This window comes from Tamandua tetradactyla, chromosome X (assembly GCF_023851605.1).
Source record: "Tamandua tetradactyla isolate mTamTet1 chromosome X, mTamTet1.pri, whole genome shotgun sequence".
Taxonomy (NCBI): Eukaryota; Metazoa; Chordata; class Mammalia; order Pilosa; family Myrmecophagidae; genus Tamandua; species Tamandua tetradactyla.
The window spans coordinates 94,734,546-94,753,029 of NC_135353.1; the positions used below are offsets into that span (position 1 = coordinate 94,734,546).

At 36.6% G+C, this 18,484-nt stretch overlaps 1 protein-coding gene across 4 annotated transcripts in view; it reads left to right on the top strand.

Annotated features, from left to right (window-relative positions):
* ZDHHC15 (zDHHC palmitoyltransferase 15) overlaps positions 1-18,484 on the top strand; it is a 279,992-nt gene that overhangs the window by 34,261 nt on the left and 227,247 nt on the right. For all 4 annotated transcript variants that reach the window (XR_013169451.1, XM_077145733.1, XM_077145732.1 and 1 more), the window contains exon 2: positions 105-131. Coding sequence is in view for 3 of the 4 variants with exons in the window: in XM_077145733.1 (XP_077001848.1) it covers positions 105-131 (27 nt within the window). In the remaining variant the exon portion in view is untranslated. The remainder of the gene's footprint in view (positions 1-104; positions 132-18,484) is intronic.

The following is an 18,484-nucleotide window of genomic DNA, read 5'->3' on the forward strand; positions in this document are numbered from 1 at the left end:
TTTCCTAAAGTACTACTGAATAGGTTGCGCAAATGTGATATTATGGAAAAATGGAGAAAAAAGTTTTGTAAATAGCACTAATTTTTACTTCTCTCTCTTCACAGTGACTGTGTTGAGCCCAGCAGAAAAAGGTAAGAGAATAATATAAATTGTATTGGTCAGGACTGTATCCTACTTTCTGTATAAAAGTGAATTACATAAAAGCTTATAAATTGAGGAGCTTTTCCAAGAATACACTTACATGAGTGGAAAGTTCAGGATGACAAGTTTTCACGAAACTTACCCAGAGGTATAACAGGACAAATTTTCCATGCTTCTTTGGCTGTAGAATAGGGATTAGGAATTACCAAGGTTTGTGATAGAGAGGGTCACATGTAACCACCTTGTCTGCCACAGTGACCCTTGGCTATCTCTGGGTCCATCACTGTTACTTTTGGTATCTTTTCAAAGGATGGAGTAGAGGCCCCACAGAGGGGATATAAAGGCTAAGTCCTTCACCACCACTGTTCCAGTGTATTTACCATTCTCCACTCCTTAGCCCCATTTGGTTTGACCTGCCATATTTATTACTTTCTAAGGAGATTGTGGTATTTTCCATTTAAAAATGTGTAAACTAAGCGTGAGTTTTAACAAACATTTAGTTTTACATTGTGTTATCAGTAATAGTTATAAATATGTATGGAGCCACTTTTGATTCTCACTTTGTGAAAATTGTTGTTATTCATCAACCTACCTAGTCCTCATATTATGATGTTTTAAAGTTCCAGATTGCCATTACTTAACAGAGGACTTGGCTATAGAGGTATCAGAGCAGTTGGGAGACAGTGGACCATAGTGTTTAAAAGTGTGGGTTCTAGAGCTAGACTCTCTGAATTCAAATCCCAACTCTACTGCTTCCTGGTAAAAAAAAATTGACCTCCTGGTAAATTATTTGTGACTGCCTTGTGCTCAGTTTATTCATGTGTAGAATAGGAAATAATAATACCACCAATTCTATAGAGCTGTGGTGTTTTAATGGCTTAATGTATATAAAGCACAAACTGATGACTCAATAAGTGTTTGCTACTATTATTATAATCTTAGAGCAAATCTTGGGTTGTCTCTTATTCTTATGTGTGGTTCTGAAGATCATAGATCATGTTCTGCATATATATAAAAAATTGTAGATAAAGATCATTTCCCAAATAAGCTTTCATTACAAATCAGGTGGGGGCTTAGCTGATGCTCTACCATAAAGGCAGTAATGACAATAATATTGTTATTTTTATTGAAAATTATAATTTATCATGTCAGGTAACATGCAAAGTATTGTGCATACATTACATCCTTCAACACTTGCATAAATACAATGAAATTAATACTCCCACATCCATTTCACAGAGAAAGAAACTGAAGCTTAGAGAGGTTAAATAAGTTAGGTCATCCTGCTAGTAAGTGGTAAGATTCAAGCCCAGAAAAGACTCCAAAGTCCATGCTCTTAAGCAAACCTGCACCTGTCCTTTTACTTTTCCATCTACAATTCCTAGGTTTATTTAGTTCAACTTCCTACTCAGAACATTGATACCCAATTGCTCTTTTTTTCCAGTGTCTAAAGGAATGCATTTATTTATTTTTTATGTCATGAAGAAATTCAACTGCACCAGTTTGAGGTGTCATTTAGTAATTCTAACCCAGCTGTTCTCGTTTGCTAGCTGCCAGAATGCAATACACCAGAAATGGGACAGCTTTTAAAAAGGAGAATTTAATAGGTTGCTAGTTTACTGTTCTAAGGCTGAGAATATGTCCCAATTAAAACAAGTCTATAGAAATGTCCAATCTAAGGCATCCAGGGAAAGATACCTTGGTTCAAGAAGGCCGATGACTTTCAGCATTTCTCTCTCAGCTGGAAGGCCACACGGCGAACATGGCGGCATCTGCTGGCTTTCTCTACAGGCCTCTTGTTTCATGAAGCTCCCCAGGAGGCATTTTCCTTCTTCATCTCCAAAAGTCGCTGGCTGCTGGATTCTGCTTCGTGGTTCTTCGGTGTTCTCTGCTCTCTCAGAATCTCCAAAGCTCACTGGCTGGTGGACTCTGTGGTTCAGTCAGCCTTATGGCTCTGCTCAGTTCTGCTGTGGCTTTCTCATCATTCTTAAAAGGCATTTTCTCCAAAAAAATGTCTACTCGTTTATAGGATCCCAGTAAACTAATCAAGACACACCTGGAAGGGGTGGAGACACATCTTCACCAAATCAGGCTTTATCCACACTTGGTTGAGCCATGTCTCCGTGGAGATAATCTAATTAAAGTTTCCAACATACAGTACTGAATAGGGATTAGAAGAAATGGCTCTTTACAAAATGGGATTAGGATTAAAACATGGCTTTTCTAGGGTACATAAATCCTTTAAAACCAGCACACCAGCTGAAAGTCTTCCTAGTAACAGCAATCCAGCTACCAGAATTTGAGCTCTCTAATAGATTATGATACCACAATGTTTAATTTTGTAAGGTCCCTTTCTGACTCTATAGTTCTGTGATTACAAAGTACGTTTATTCTGATAGTTCTTAAATTTATCAACACAGTAAACAATAAGATTAGATTTATTTTCTTTATTCTGCAGCGGGGCATAATGGTACAAAGCACACAATTCAGAGACAGAAGATATGGGTTGGAGTTCCAGCTCTGTGACCTTTGGAAAGTAGTTCAACTTCTCTGAACTTTAATTTCTGAAAACAAGGCTAGTGTAACAATATCTTACAGATTTATTGTAAACTAGTGAGAGTGAAACTTACACTCTCAAAACAGTAAACTGTTTTGTAAATGTTATTAATAATCTCAGCTTTTACTTTTTTATATATCAAATTCTCAAAGAAAGTGGGATCTATAAGCTAAAATTGGATTTAGTTGCAACCAGAAAGGTGAAGGTTAGACCAGAAGGTTAGACTTGTAAAGAACTTCTGAACACCAGAGCAGATGAGGAAAGGATGGTGTGAAATTTCCTTTTCAGAAAATATCAAACACCCAACTGTGGCATGAATCAATGAACGATGCCTAGAAAAAGACCAGTAGGCCTAATGACAATCTGAGGTCACTTCCAAACCCTGTGAATCTGGGATGTCTTTTGAACTACACTGCCCTGTTAAAGTAGAATTGTAAAACAGTACATGGCTGCCAATAAGAATGTTGTTTGGTGTAGGCAAAGAATATATAAGGGCAAGGAAAGGAAAGTCTCAGATCACATGGCCTTTCATTTGGTATCCAAAGCATGAAAAAAAATATAGTCAAACGTACTGCAAAAGTTTTTTGAGTTTTTTGTCTGCTTGATGGTTCCTGATAATTTCCAATCCCTAACAGGCTGTTAAAAGCATTGCAACAGTAGCAAAACAGCACATACTTTGGTGTCAGACCTACCCCAGATCGAACCTCAGTTCTGCCTCTTACCACATATATAACCTTAGAAAACTTAACCTAAGTTTCACTTTACTACTCTGTAAAATGGGGATAACAATACCTACCTTACATAGTGGATTTGAGCACTAAATGAGACAATGTCTGTAAATCTCTTAGGATAGTGCCTGGCACATGGTAAGTTCAAAATAATAGTAGTGGATACTATTAATATTGTTGTTATTGCCATTAGTATTGGAGAGTACCGAAAAGACCTTTCTTCTGAGAAGTGTGACGTATTTCAGGACTATAATTCTTTTCAAACCCCTTAAGTGTAGACTTTCAAAATCCATGCATTCATATTTTATAAGAACTGAGACCCAAAGAAGTAAAGTATGTCTAATAAGTCATGCTGATTTTAGTACACATAAAAAGACTAAAGCCCAGGTCATGTGAACTACAGCCCAGAATATTATAAATTATGCCAGCCTTGATTACACAGGACTCAGAAATTCTATTTTTTTAGAGTCTTTATCTTCTTCAATAGATTGTACCAGAAAATATGCCACTTATATATATATAGTTTTCAAAAGAGTGTGTTGCATAGATGATTTCATTCAGCATCCTATTATCCATATATTAATGTCCTTGACTAAGATCTTCCCTTCTATATCCCTGGAATAAGGATCTAGGATAGGCTGGACGTTAGGGATTTAGTAGGGGGCAAGAAGGGAGTGAGGCTGAGGGGTGAATTTAGGAATGAGATGGATATTAGGCACCATCTGTCAGACAATCCACATAAAACAAGAGTCATTTACTGACTACAGTCATTATCTTCATGAGGGCCATTAACCATTTTAAGCGAAAAGTTCTGAGAATTCATTTGTGTTTTGAATTGTTTGCATCCTAAGTCCTCTGATTTGCTCCTAAAAAGTTAAAATGGTTGTGATTACTTAGTTTTGTTAGAAAAAATATAATTGCTTAATAATAGAAGTTACTAAATTTTTTGGTTGAAAATGAAGAACATGGAAATATCTGCTTTGTGCCAGTATCTTGATCACATAGTTTCAATTTATTGGTGATATATTAGGCACTGGAGGGTTGATAGGACACTGGGATGAAAAAGTTTGGGCCACAGTATGGTATTTTAAAAACATCTCCAGAGTGTAAAGGAAATCACCCTTGATCTTGGTGTTTGCCCCTATGGAATGTATTCTTGCAAAGGAGAAGCTTCTTTTGTTGCTCAGATGTGGTCCTTCTCTCTAAGCCAACTCAACAGGTGAATGCATTACCCTCCCCCTATGTGGGACATGACTCACAGAGGATTAAATCTCCCTGGCAATGTGGGACAGGACCCCTGGCATGAGCTGGCACCCAGCATCATGGGATTTAGAAAGACTTATTGCCAAAAGGGGAAAGAGAGAAATGAGACACAATAAAATTTCAGTGACTCAGAGATTTCAAACAGAATTGAGAAGTTGTCCTGGAGGTTATTCTTATGCATTATATAGATATCCCTTTTTTGTTTATGGTGTATTGGAGAGGTTAGAGGAAAGTACCTGAAATTGATGAACTGTGTTCCAGTAGCCTTGATTCTTGAAGACAATTATATAACTCTGTAGCTTTTACAATGTGACTGTGTGATTGTGAAAACCCTGTGTCTGATGCTGTTTTTATACAGGATATGGACAGATGAGTAAAAAAGTAAGGATAAAAAAATAAATGAATAATAGCTGGGGATAAGGGGTAAAAAAAATGAGTAGATCAAAATACTATTGATCAATGAGAAGGAGAGGTAAGGCGTATGGGATATATGAGTTATTTCTTTTAATTTCTTTTCCTGGAGTGATGCAAGTGTTCTAAAAATGATCATGGTGAAGAATACAGAACTATGTGATATTGTGAGCCATTGGTTGTATACTTTATATGGACAGTATATTTTATTATTCTCAATAAAAATATTTTAAAAATAAACAAACAACAAACTTTATTACTTTTCTTGATTGTAAAAGTAATAGAATCCATAGAGGAGTGGGGCAAGATGGCAGCATAGTGAGGTGTGGAATTTAGCTCGTCCTCCAGAGCAGCTGGTAAATAGCCGGGAAACATACAGAACAACTGCTGGGGGAAGGTCAGTGCCTGAACACACAGCATACACCAGTTGGGACCAGCTGGAATGGCTGAGATCCAGCACAGAACTGTAAGTGCCCCAAGCTGTGGAGGCTGGTGTCCCTCCACCATGGACATGGCAGGCTGTTCACCCAAGGGGAAAGGAAACATGTTACAAGTAGCAAGGTCTTAGCTCAAACAAGCTCGAATTGTGAAATTAGTTAACAAATTCTAACTACAGAAAACAGGCCCCCAGCACAGATAAACTTAGAATAAGCACTAAAGGAACTAGGAGTTTTTGCCCCAACAGAGAGGGGACAGGACTGATGGGGGGAAACAGGTTTTTTGAGTTGGACAGCATAAAATATTGGAAAAGGGCTGGGCCCCAAGAAAAGGGGACACATAAAGCATGGAAATATACAGAACCACGTGTATCAAATTCTTGATTGACAAACTTAAGGAGTGGGGACCTGGCTCTGAAAAGGTTTTTTTGCTTTTTTTCACTTCTTAACAGCTCATTAGATAGAACTGGAAGCACTATTGGGCTCAAGCACTACCCCAGGCAGGGGCAGAACTAAAGCTTGTCTGACAGACAAAGTAGACAGGTGGCAGGAGTTAATTCCCTAAAGCGTTTATCTTCCCCAAGAAAATGGGGTGGGGCCCAGCTCAAGTTGAATCTCTCCTTTAAGGAAGTCAGACCCCAGGTGCTGGAAAACAGAAGCAATGAAAGCCATCCTATTACCTCACTTCTGTCTCAACCATGCCCCAGGCAGAGAGATTCTGCTGAAATCAAAGGCACTGGACCACTTTAAGCTGGTGAGAAGCTACAGGTAGATGAGCATCAGATGCTGGGCAGGATAGGAAAAGCACAGAGTTTAGGTGCATCATAGTAAAGTCTGACAACCTGCTGGGTCTCACCCTCAGGGTAAACTGATGCTGCTACTCTTTCCTCCTGAGACACGGGACTGTTTGGTGGTGGAAAATCTGATTGGGGTCTATAATATCTGAGAAACCCTCCTAAAAAGGCTACATATAGGCAAGGTAAAAAACAGAAAAACAAGAATTGAAAATTTTTCATCAGTTAAACAGAAACTATGCTAGAGGTCTAAAATAAGTTGAACTGAATGTCAAAGAACAGATAGAGAACAAAGCTATCCAACAAGAAAACCCTAGGTAAAAGAGTGAAAACAATGTCCAGAATAAACTAATTATGGAAATCATATGCCTAGATGCCAGCAAAAAATAACATCATACTAGGAAAATCAAAAGGTAGGGCCCAGTCAAAGAAACAAACTAACACTTCAAATGAAATACAGGAGCTGAAACAAATAATTCACAATGTTTGAACAGACATGCAAAGTCTCATCAAAAATAAAATCAATGAGTTGAGGGAAGATATGAAGAAGACATTGGGCAAACAAAAACAAGAAGTCAAAAGTTTGAAAAAACAAAATGCAGAACTTACGGGAATGAAAGTCACAATAGAAGAGATGAAAATAAAAAGTAAACTCACAACAATAGATTTGAAGAGGCAGAAGAAAGAATTAGTGAATTAGAGGACTGGACATCTGAACTCTGATACACAGAAGAAAATATTGGGAAAGTAATGGAAAAATATGAGCAGGTTCTCAGGGAACTGAATGACAATATGAAGTGCATGAATGTACATGGTGTGTGTGTTCCAAAAGGAGAAGAGAAGAAAAAAGGAAGAGATAGACTAATGGAGAAAATAATCACTGAAAATTTCCCATCTCTTTTGAGAGACAAAATTATATATGCAGTGTACCTCAAACAGGATAGATCCAAATAGACATACTCCAAGACACTTACTAATCAGATTGTCAAATGTCAAAGATAAAGAGAGAATTTTGAAAGCCACAAGAGAAAAGAAATCCATCACATACAAAGGAAGCTCAATAAAACTATGTATGAATTTTTCAGCAGAAACCATGGAGGCAAGAAGGCAGTGGTATGATATAAGATTCTAAAAGAGGAAAACTGCCAACCAAGAATTCTATATCCATCAAAACTGTCCTTCAAAAATGAGAGAGAAATTAATATATTTTCAGATAAGCAATCACTAAGAGAACTTGTGACTAATAGACTGCCTTTACAAGAAATACTAAAGGGATCACTACAGGCAGATAGGCAAAGGCAGGAGAGAGAGGTCTGGAGAAGATTATAGAAATGAACACTACCAATAATGGTAAAAAGAGAAAAAAATCAGATATGACATAAAGAATCTAAAAGACAAAATGGTAGAAGAAAGTGCTGCCTTTACAGTAACAACATTAAATGTTAATGAATTAAACTCCCTAATCAAAAGATATAGACTGGCAGAATGGATTAAAAAGCAGGACCTATCTATATGCTGTCTACCTGAGACTCACTTTAGACATAAGGACAAAAATGGGTTGAAAGTGAAAGGTTGGGAGAAGATATTTTGTGCAAACCACAAGCAGAAAAGAGAAGGGGTAGCTATACTAATATCTGACAAATTAGATTTAAAATATAAAACAACTAAAAGAGAGAAAGAAGGAAGCTATGTATTAAAGAGGGAATAATTCAACAAAAGACATAACAATCATAAATATTTATGCACTGAGCCAGAGTGGTCCAACATGCATGAAGCAAACACTGACAACACTGAAGGGAGAAGAATACAGGTTATCAGGAGATGGGAATGGGGTAGATATTGGGCATTTGTTGCTGAAGGAAGAGCTATTGTGCAACAGGACCAATTGTAAAAACTCAGAAATGGATAGCACAACTACCTGATTGTAGTGCAGTGATCTAAGTACACTGAATAAAGCTAAATGCATGATTCACTGTACAATTGAGGGAGAAGGGCTGTGGGTACATATGAAACTAGAAGAAAAGCCAGAGGATAAAGACTGAGACGGTATGACTTAGGAATGCTTAGATTGGACAGTGATATGATTAAATGTACAAATATAAAAACGTTTTTGCATGAAGGAGAACAAATGAATGTCAACACTGCAAGGTGTTGAAAATGGATGGTATACCAGAAAAGTACAATCAATGCAAGCTAGGGTCTATAGTCAACAGTAACATTGTAATATGCTTCTACCAAATGTAACAAAGGCATTACACCATAACTAAATGTCAACAGATGGGGGCCATGGGGGAGGGGTATGGATTACTTGTGGAAGAAAAGGAAATGTCTTCATATAGATTGTGGTGGTGAAGGCATGTCTATTTACTTACGTTGGATTGTATGATGTCTGAATAAAACTTTAAAAATGAACAGAGAAAAAAGTGCTGGAGAAATTGCAGAGAAAGATATGTACCTATCCACTGTCTGTAGGGAACTGAGAGGTGTAGCCCCTTGATGGGAAGTGAAATGGTTCCACAGGAAGCTAGAGGTGTGATTGCCATATGATCCTGCAACCCCGTTGCTCAGTATATACCTGGAGGAACAGAGGGTGTGGGGACAAACCAACATTTGCACACTGGTGTTTATGGCGGCAGTATTCGCAATTCACAAATGATGTAGGTGGCCTAAGGATAAAATGACTGAGAGAAGGAAGGGGGGACTGTGGTGTATACATACAATGGACTACTGAGCAGGTACAAGAAGGAATGAAGTTGTGAATCATGCAGCTAAGTGAATGAACATTAAGGACTGTATGTTGCATGAAATGTCAGAAACAAAAAGACAAATTTTATCATGCCTCACTCATATGGGTTAACTATAAAGTAAAAACTTGGTGGGTTGAAGTTAAAAGCATGGGTTATAAGGTTGGGGCCTATGTTAAAGGGTCCTAGATTGTAAGCTTTTACAGCAGCCACATATATTTAGGAATTGTAACAGTTATTTCTATATTCTGAGTTGCTGAGTTGTTTGTATATAATCTGGTTATTCCCAGAAACTTCGGGTATTTGTGTAAAACATGAGACTCAGAGTTAGAGCTATGCAGCTATGAAAGTCAGAACTGTTTAAAAAGTTGAAAAAGGGATCAGACTTCAACTAGAGATATGATGAAGCTGATCTGGATAGGACTAAGGTCATGATATGATTAAGGTCATATTTTAAAACTTCAACTTCTGTGTCAGACCAAAGGGAGAGGGGTTTATTTGGTGCAAAATTTAAATTTTGGGTAGCGCATTACCTAATTTAACTTATTTGGTCAGTTGAACACCATACCTACAAGGAATCTTGAACAGGGTCTGAGATCTTGTTGGTTTGTCTAGGTTAGTGATGCTCTTATATATCCTAGAGTAATTGAACAGTGAATAAAGAAGTCTTTGCAAAGTCCCTTCGGCGGACTGGGAAGAAAGCAATTATTCAACTTCCCTATTTGGTGAATTCCTGATGTTCTTGGAAGCACTTGGGACAACCAAATCAATGGGCTGAGCCCTCAATCTTGGGGTTCACACCTATGAAATTTATTCCTGCAGAGGATAGTCTAAGCCTACTTATAATCATGCCTAAGAGTCACCCCCAGGAAAACCTCTTTTGTGGCTCACATGTGGCCTTTTTCTCTAAGCCAGCTCAGCAGGTGAACTCACTTCCCTGCCCCCTACATGGGACATGACTCCCAGGGGTGTAAGTCTCCCTGGCAACACGGGATGTGACTCCCAGGCATTAACCAGGACCCAGCATCATGGGAATGAGAAGGCCTTCTTGATCAAAAGGGGAAGAGAGAAATGAAACAAAAGAGAGTTTCAGTGGCTGAGAGATGTCAAAGTTGAGTGGTTATCCTGAAGGTTATTCTCACACATTATATAGATATCCCTTTTTAGTTTATGGGGTATGGGAGTAGGTAGAGGGAAGTACCTGAAACTGTTGATCTGTGTTCCAGTAGCCTTGATTCTTGAAGATGACTGTATAACTATATAGCTATTACAATGTGACTGTGATTGTTAAAACCCTGCATCTGGTGCTCCTTTTATCCAGGTTATGGACAGATGTTTAAAAAACTGTAAATAAATAAATAAATAAATAATAGAGGGGATATGGTGTAAAATAACTTGGATAGATTGAAATACTAGTGGCCAATGAGAGTTAGGGTTAAAGGTGTACGAGATGTATGTTTTTTCTTTGTTTGTTTTTATTTCTTTTTCTGAAGTGATCCAGATTTTCTAAAAATGATCTTGGTGATGAATACACAACTATGTGATGATATTGTGTGCCATTTATTGTACAGCATGTATGGACTGTATGTGTGTGAAGATTTCTCAATAGAAACAGTTTCTTTAATTTCTTTATTAATTAAAAAATGAAGAATAAACAAGCAAAAACATTAACATATCATTCCATTCTACATATACAATCAGTAATTCTTAATATTATCACAGTTGCATATTCATCATTTCTTAGTACATTTGCATCGATTTAAAAAAGAAATAAAAAGACAACAGAAAAAGAAATAAAATGATAATAGAGAAAAAAAAACTATACGTACCATACCCCTTACCCCTCGCTTTCATTTACCACCATTGCAAACTGAATTTATTTTAACATTTGTTCCCCCTATTATTTATTTTTATTCCATATTTTCTACTCTTCTGTTGATATAGTAGCTAAAAGGAGCATCAGACACAAGGTTTTCACATTCACAGAGTCTCATTGTGAAAGCTATATCATTGTTCAATCATCATCAAGAAACATGGCTACTGAAACACAGCTCTACGTTTTCAGGCAGTTCCCTCCATCCTCTCCACTACATCTTGAGTAACAAGGTGATATCTACTTAATGCATAAGAATAACCTCCAGGATCCAGAAACAGTTTTTTAAAAGAGCTAGTAACAATACTACCCAATTGTAGCACAATAATGTAAGTACGCCGAACGAAGCTGAGTGTGAGAATGATAGAGGAAGGAGGGCTGGGGGCACATATGAAACCAAAAGGGAAGACAGATTTTGAAGACTCAGAAAGTATAATCTAGCAATGCCTAGAGTGTACAATGATAGTGACTAAATGTACAAATTAAAAAATGTTTTTGCATGGGGAAGAAAAAAAGGAATGTCAATATTGCAGGGTGTTGAAATAGATGATCATATATACTTTAAAACTTCAACTTCTGTGTGAGACAAAAGCAAAAAAAATGTTTATTTGGTACAAACTTTATATTTTGACAAGTACATTTCCTAATTTAACTTATATGGACAGTTTGATTGAACACCGTAAGTACATGGAACCTTGAATAGGGCATGAGATTTTGTAGGTTTGTCCAGGTTAGCATAATGCCCTGATATATCCCAGAATGATTTGAACAATGAATAAAGTATTTTCAAACTCCCCTTGGGGGAATGGCGAGAAAGAGGTACAAATTCGACTTCCCCATTTGGAGAATTCCTGATACTCTTGCAAGCAGTGGGAACAACCAAATCAACAGAACAAGCCTTCGATTTGTGGTTTGTCCCTATGAAACTTATCCCCACAAAGAATAGGTAAGTCTGCTTAAAATTAGACTAAGAGTCACCCCCAAAGAATATCTTTTGTTGTTCAGATGTGGCCTCTCTCTCTCTCTCTCTCAGCCAACACAGCAAGCAAACTTACTGCCCTCCCCCTCTCTATGTGGGACATGACTCCCAGGGGTGTAAACCTCCTTGGCAATGTGGGACAGAAATCCTAGAATGAGTTGGGACTCAGCATCAAGGGATTGAGAAAACCTTCTTGACTGAAAGGGGTAGGAGAGAGATGAGACAAAATAAAGTTTCACCAGCTGAGAGATTTCAAACAGAGTCAAGAGGTTATCTTGGAGGTTATTCTTATGCATTACATAGATATCTCCTTTTTAGTTTATGATGTATTAGAGTGGCTAGAGGGAAATACTTGAAACTGTAGAGCTGTGTTCCAGTAGCCATGTTTCTTGAAGATGATTGTATAATGATATAGCTTTTGCATAGGGACTGTGTGATTGTGAAAACCTTGTGTCTGATGCTCCTTTTATCAATGGTATGGACAGATGAGTGAAAAATATGGGTAAGAAATGAACGAATAAAAGGGGGAACAAAGGTTAAAATAAATTGAGTAGATTGAAATACTAGAAGTCAATGAAAGGGAGTGGTAAGGGGTATGGCATGTATGAGGTTTTTTTCTTTCTTTTCCTGAAGAGATGCAACGTTAAAAAAGACTGATCATGTTGATGAATACACAACTATATGAAGATATTGTGAGCCACTGATTGTAACCATGTCAAGAATGTTTCTATGTCAAGAATATTTGTATGTCAAGAATGTTTGTTGTTTATACTAAAAATATTTTTAAAAAAAGAACTCGGAAGCCTAATCATACATCAAGGGAACATAAAAGTGATACACATATTCAAAAAATAGAATTCTTAGAAATGTAAACATTTCAGAAATGGATAAAGCAGAAAATTTAAGTCCTTGTAATTTCTATAGTGTTTAAGAATGGAGTAGCCTCAGTGGTATCTATTTTATACATCACTTGATAATTTTATTTTCAAAATTGATTTTGCACCTTTACATTTTGACAAGTCTCTTTTGATGTAGTTACATCTAAATATACCATTTCAAAGTACAAGTCCTCCATGCTTCACCTTGTCTCTTCCCACTGAACTGGGCTGGAACTTCCATGCTCCTGTGCACTTCCTAATATGTACCCACTTTTATCTGGTTACTGCTGGATGGGGCCAGATCTAGAGAAAACATGATATCTATATGCACAAGGGATTATCAGCTAGTTTATGGACAATGCCAGGTCTCAGAGTTATGATTTTCCTTCCCACCATAGCTTTTTACCAACACTGATTTAAATCCTATAGCCTGTAGCACTCCAACACATTTGAAAATGACTACTGAGGAAAATAAAAAATGCTTGGCTGGGAAGTCAGAATAAATAGGTATCATCTGTTATGCTAAATGTCAGAATATCAAAGATTAAGATATCAAGGAATTGGACAAAATTTAGGTCTCTGGGTTTTTTGTTTGTTTCTGTCAGGTTTATTGAGGTATAATTTATGTACAATAAAAATCACCCTTTTTTTAAGAGCAGAAGTTGATGAGCTTTGACGAATGTATACAGTGACATCACCACCACCACAACAAAGATATTACCCAGAAATGTTCCCACTGCCCCTTTACAAAAAATCCTCCCACCTTCACACCTGGCAACCACTAATCTGTTCTTTGTTTCTATAGTTTTTACTTTTCTAGGATGTCATAAAAATGACACCATACAGTATTTATCTTTTTTTATTTGTCTTCTTTCATTTAGCAATATCCATTTACGATACTTCTAAGTTGGTGTGCGTATGAGTATTTTGTTGCTGAGTAGTATTCCATATTACAGATATACCACAATTTGTTTATTCATCAACGAGCTGATAGGCATTTAGACTATTTTCAGTGATGGGTTATTATGAATAAAGCTGATAAAAATATATACACAGGTCATTGTGGGGTGTAGGTTTTTATTTTTCTTGGCAAAATATCTAGGCATAAGAGTTTTGGATCATTTGGGAAGTAAATGAAACTCCAGAACGCCTTTTCAAAGTGGTCGTACCATTTTGCATTCCCACCAGGGATATATGAGAATCCCTGCTGCTCCTTATCTTCACTAATATTTGGTATTTTCAGCTTTTAAAAATTATTTTAGCCATTCTAGTGTGTAAGAGGTGGTTTTAATTTGTGTTTCCATAATGACTAATAATGTTGAACATATTTTATTGTGCTTATCTGCCATGTGTGTATGTTCATTTGTGAAGTTTTGGTTCAAGTCTTTTGTCCAGTTTTTATTAAGCTGTCTTCTTGCAGAGTTGTGAGAGGTGTTTAAATGTTCTGGATACAAGTCTCTTTGTTTTTAAGCAAATTTTATTCTTCCCCAGAGGGCAAAATTAGGGTCAATAGGAGACACATTACTGCTTTGTATGAGGAAAATGCACCTCACAATCAGAATTTTGTAACAACAGAATTGACTGCTTCAGGAGTACATAAGTTACCCATCATTTAATGTACTCAAACCACAGTTAGATGATAAAGTACTAGGAATAATGTAAAGCAGATTTATGCATCATGTAGACCATCGGATCATCGGACCAACTGGCATCTAAGATCCCTTCCAACTCTAAAATTTATCATTTTAAAATAAATCAGGTGAACATCCTGTTCAGTTTCTTGGCTATATCCACAAGAGTTAATGCATTTTGAAGGAATCAAGCTGTGACTGTATCTCTGCCATCTCTTCAGGCAGTGGAGAACAATCAATCCCCTTTGGAGTCCCCTGTAAATGTCTCTGACACAGAAAGGTTTTGGGCTGTACTTAACCCAAATTATACATACGGAAGGATGATCCCACACCACATGCTTTAAAGCAAGAAGAAAGCCAAAGAATGTTATCTCTAAGGGATGTTGTCCTGTGTATTTCTGTATACTCGAGTTCAGTGATATGTTGGGTAGACATTGTCAAGAAGAGGGTTGGAAACAAAGCATTTCCCTCTCTTTGTACAAAGCCATGGTGTGTCTATCTCTGAAGTCGTCTGTCTAATTTTTACCACCATATCTCAGAACACAAATCACTAAGATTTAAGTGGAAAAAAGGGGGAGGAATAAAATTGATGTTTATTAAGTGCTTAGAGTATATCAGATACTTCCACACTTAAGTCTATTTGTCCTGACAACAACTTTGTCAGGTAAGTGTTATTAGCCTATATCCAGACATATGCACATACACTGATGGTCAGCAAGGTTAAACAGATTCCCAAGGACACATAGCTATTAAGTAGCAGATCCAGAGTTCAAACCCCAGCAATCTGATTCCAAATCCATTGTTTTGTTTGGCACCTCAATGCCCAATGCAAATGAAAGGGGGAGAGGGTCCCTTTAGCATGGAAAACAAAAACTGAAAGGTCCGCAATCCAAGTTTGTAAACACATGAAGGCTATAGAGTTTGTCACCTTGATGTTGTTCAGCAAATCCCAATAGCCTAGGTCTAGAAAGCTCTTTGAAACCTAAAAAGCTAAGTGTAAGACAAATAATGTCCTGCTTTGCAAAGTGTGTGGCAAACTTGTGAGACTCATCACCCTCAATAATTGGTACAGACTGAAAACATAACCATCTCCATAAAACATTTATAGAGATGGATGTGTAGATAATTTGGGGAATTTAAGATACTTGGGAGACAATGGTAACTTTTGAAGTTATCAGTGAGGAAAACCATGCCCTTTCAAGACGTGATACTTTATGTTGGCACCAGGATTTGAGCCCACCGTCAGAGAAACTCCTAGGGGTGGCTGATTTTTAACCATGGAAACAACTCTTGGGAAAATCTTGAATTCTCCAAGGTAGTAACTAAACCATGGAAACAACTCTTAGGAAATTCTTGTATTCTCACCAAGAATCTTAGATCCTTGGGCACAACCTGTAGGCCTCTGATCTCATTCTCTCCAAATTCCCTTCAAATAGCTGAGAGACAAGAACCAGCTCTTTGTTAGAGTTTTTATGGCAGTAAAAATAGAGACAAATATCTGTAAAGGTGAGAGAACTTGCATATTGGAGTCAACATCTTTGATAGTTTATATTACGCTCAAGAAACACAAATAATCTTTTAAAAATTTAGACAAAGAACCTGGAAATAAGAACATAAAAATGGTCTTAAGTTGTAGATCTTGGAAAATAAAGCTGTTTTTAAAATAATTTTTTAATTTTATTTAAAATTTTTCAAAATTTACAAATACCTTCTGTCCATCAAGCAACAAATCCCCCTTCCACCGTCCTCTCATCCTGGGCAAACTGTAATCTACTTTATACTGCTGCAAATTTGGTAATTCTAGATATTTCATACATCATTTAGTATTTGTCCTTATGTTCTTTGTTTATGTCACTTAGCATATTTCCAAGGTTCATTCATGTTGCAGCTGTCTCAGAACTTCATTGCTTCTTACAGACAAATAATACTCCATTGTTTGTATGAGCCACATTTTGTTTATCCATTCATCTGTTGATGGACACTTAGATTGTTTACATATTTCAGCTCTTGTGAATAATGCTTCTAAAACCATTGGTGTAAAGTATCTGTTTCAGACCCTATTTTCAATTTCTTTGAAATATACCTACAAGGGGGAATTTCCAGATTAGGTGGTAATTTTACTTGAATTACCACAATAATGCATTCCACAGTAGCTGCACCATTTTACATTCCCACCAGTACACTATGGTTTAAATTTCTCTGCATCCTGTCAAACATTAGTGATTTTCCTTCTTTTTTTTTTTAATTTTTTTATTAATCAAAAAAAAGAAAAGAAATTAACACAACATTTAGAAATCATTCCATTCTACACATGCACTCAGTAATTCTTAGTATCATCACATAGATGTATGATCATCATTTCTTAGTACATTTGCATCAATTTAGGAAAAGAACTAGCAAAACAGCAGAAAAAGATATAGAATGTTAATATAGAGAAGAGAATTAAAATAATACTACTAATAAAAATATATATATATAAAAAGGAAAAAGAAAAAAAACAAAAACAAAAGATACAAACGAACAAACAAACAAACAAAAAACTATATTTCAGGTGCAGCTTCATTCAGTGTTCCAACATAGTTACATTAAACTTAGGTATTATTGTGCTGTCCATTTTTGAGTTTTTGTATCTAGTCCTGTTGCACAGTCTGTATCCCTTCAGCTCCAATTACCCATTATCTTACCCTGTTTCTAACTCTTGCTGGTCTCTGTTACCAATGATATATTCCAAGCTGATTCTCGAATGTCGGTTCACATCAGTGGGACCATACAGCATTTGTCCTTTAGTTTTGGGCTAGACTCACTCAGCATAATGTTCTCTAGGTCCATCCATGTTATTACATGCTTCATAAGTTTAGTCTGTCTTGAAGCTGCATAATATTCCATCGTAGGTATACGCCACAGTTTGTTTAGCCACTCATCTGTTGATGGACATTTTGGCTGTTTCCATCTCTTTGCAATTATAGATAATGCTGCTATAAACACTGGTGTGCAAATGTCCATCTGTGTCTTTGCCCTTAAGTCCTTTGAGTAGATACCTAGCAGTGGTATTGCTGGGTCGTAATTCATTCTGCCAGTCTATGTCTTTTGATTGGGAAATTCAGTCCATTAACTTTTAGTGTTATTACTGTTTGGATAATATTTTCCTCTACCATTTTGGCTTTTGTATTATATATATATCATATCTGATTTTCCTTCTTTCTACACTTTACTCCATACCTCAAAACAGCAAATGGCAAAAAGGATGAAAAAAATTGAATGTGAACTCAGGGGAATGATACATAAAACAAAGCACTCAAATATAAGAATCATTGCTATCCCAGAAGGATAAGAGAGGAGTAAAAGGCTAGGAAGAGTAGTTGAGAATATAATGCGGGAAAACTTTCCAACCCTTATAAAAGACATGAATACACAAATCAAAGAAGGCCAAAGAATTCTAAAAAAATAAATCCAGATAAAATTTCCCCAAGTCACATACTAATTAGTCTGTCAAATGTTGAAGAGAAGCAGAAAATCCTGAAAGCAGCAAGACAAAAACAATATACTACATACAAGGGAAATCAAATATGACTGAGTCCAGACTACTCAACTAACACCCTGGATGTGAGAAGGCAGTGGTATGAGATATTCAAGATCCTGAAAGAGAAAGACTTCCAGCCAAGAATTATGCACCTAGCCAAATTGTCCATCAAAATTGAGGGAGTGATTAAAGTATTCACAGACAAAGAAGTCCTGAAAGAATTTGTCAACAAGAGACTGGCCCTACAAGACATACTAAAAGGAGTTCTGCTGGCTGAAAAAAAAAAGACAGGAGAGGGAGGTCTGGATGAGGGCACAGAATTGAAGAGTATCAATAAGGGTAATTTAAAGAATACAAGGAGAAAGAGGGAAAAAATATATAGATCTGACAAATAAAATTAAAAAGATAAGGTGGTGGAATCAAGAAATTCATTTTCAGAATTAACTTTGAATGTTAACAGACTAAATTTATCAGTTAAAAGATACAGATTGGCAGAATGGATTAAGAAACATAATCCAGCTGTATGCT